General features: G+C 53.6%; 1 protein-coding gene across 1 annotated transcript; it reads left to right on the top strand.

Moving 5' to 3' along the window:
- Positions 1-692: 692 nt before the first annotated feature.
- Positions 693-1208, top strand: LOC119391166 (uncharacterized). Its single transcript, XM_037658841.1, has one exon. It carries the CDS (start codon positions 693-695, stop codon positions 1206-1208), a length of 516 nt encoding a protein of 171 aa, XP_037514769.1.
- The last annotated feature ends 205 nt before the right edge of the window (positions 1209-1413 follow it).

Raw genomic sequence — 1413 nt, 5'->3', positions numbered from 1 at the left:
GTCATAGGAGAGGAGAGGCTGACCATTTATGCATTCGGAAGCCAGAGGCCATTGATAGGAAAGAAGTTGTCGTCGGGTGGAATGCTGGCTAAGAAACTGGCGCGACAACACCAGAGTCCGCATCGAAGCGCTGGAGATGCCCGAGATCAGCGGAGACCTGCTGCCACCACCGGACGACCGCATTGCCAACATCGCGCAGGAACAGGGCCTCGAACTTGCTGACACTGTACCTGATGGCTACCATCCTGGAGTTGGAGTTGAGCTGCTTGTTGGGGCAGATCACTACTGGGACATCACGACAGGAAGTGTCAAGCGACTCACTGAGAAGCTCGTGGCCGTGGAAACTGCGTTTGGATGGGCACTGCAGGGCACAGACACCACATCGTCTGCCGCAGCATGCCTAACGAGCGTCGGCGTGATGCGAGTCAGCGTGAACACAGAACCAGATGACGTTTCTCGTCAACTTAGGTCATTCTGGGAACTGGAACACCTTGGGATCGTCGATGACGCACCGCTGACCACCGAAAACGACGACGTTCTTAGGGCATTTGAGGACACCATCGTCCACAAGAACGGTCGTTACGAAGTGAGGCTTCCATGGAAAGAGAACGCATCACAGCTGACAGACAACAAGGGGACAGCATCCCACAGGCTTCACTCACTCACGTCGAAACTACTGCGAAACTGACGAAATGATCCGCAGCTATGATCAGGCAGTCCGGAACTACCTTGATGCCGGACACGCTGAGGAAGCCCCAGAACTGGGTGAGTCCCCGCAAGGGCCCATTTATTACATGCCGCACCGAGGCGTTGTCCGGCCAGGTAGCGAAACAACAAAGTTGAGGGTCGTATTTGATGCGTCCTCCAAAGCAGCAGGGAAGCTATCATTGAACGACGTTCTCTACGCAGGACCCAACCTAAATCCAAGTTTGTCAGACATCCTGATTCGATTTCGTGTGCACAATGTGGCCATAATGTCTGACATAGAAAAGGCTTTCCTCCAAATCGAGCTGGCTGAGAAGGAGCGTGACGCTCTCCGCTTTCTGTGGTATCAAAGTACACCAAAGCAAGGCGAAATTACTACCCCCAATCAAAGAATACCGGATGACAAGGGTGCCATTCGGCGCTACGTGCAGCCCGTTTCTCCTCGCGGCTACCTTGCGTCATCATCTGAAAGGTGTCGAGGAGAACTTTCCCCGCACCGCTAAGCTCCTAAGTGACAACCTGTATGTCGACGACTTTGTGACTGGTGCTGACAGTGTAGAAGAGGCAGAGCAGATATGCAAGGAAGCGCAGGCTATACTCGAGATGGGAGGCATGAAACTCAGGAAATGGCGACCGAATAATCAAGACGTAATGGCATCGCTTACTGAGATTGAGACAGGCCAAACGGCTATACCGGAGTTGGGCCCC

The sequence above is a fragment of the Rhipicephalus sanguineus genome, chromosome 4 (assembly GCF_013339695.2).
Source record: "Rhipicephalus sanguineus isolate Rsan-2018 chromosome 4, BIME_Rsan_1.4, whole genome shotgun sequence".
Classification (NCBI taxonomy): domain Eukaryota; kingdom Metazoa; phylum Arthropoda; class Arachnida; order Ixodida; family Ixodidae; genus Rhipicephalus; species Rhipicephalus sanguineus.
Note: the sequence above shows the minus strand (reverse complement) of the source record. Positions and strands in the feature narration are given on the sequence as shown.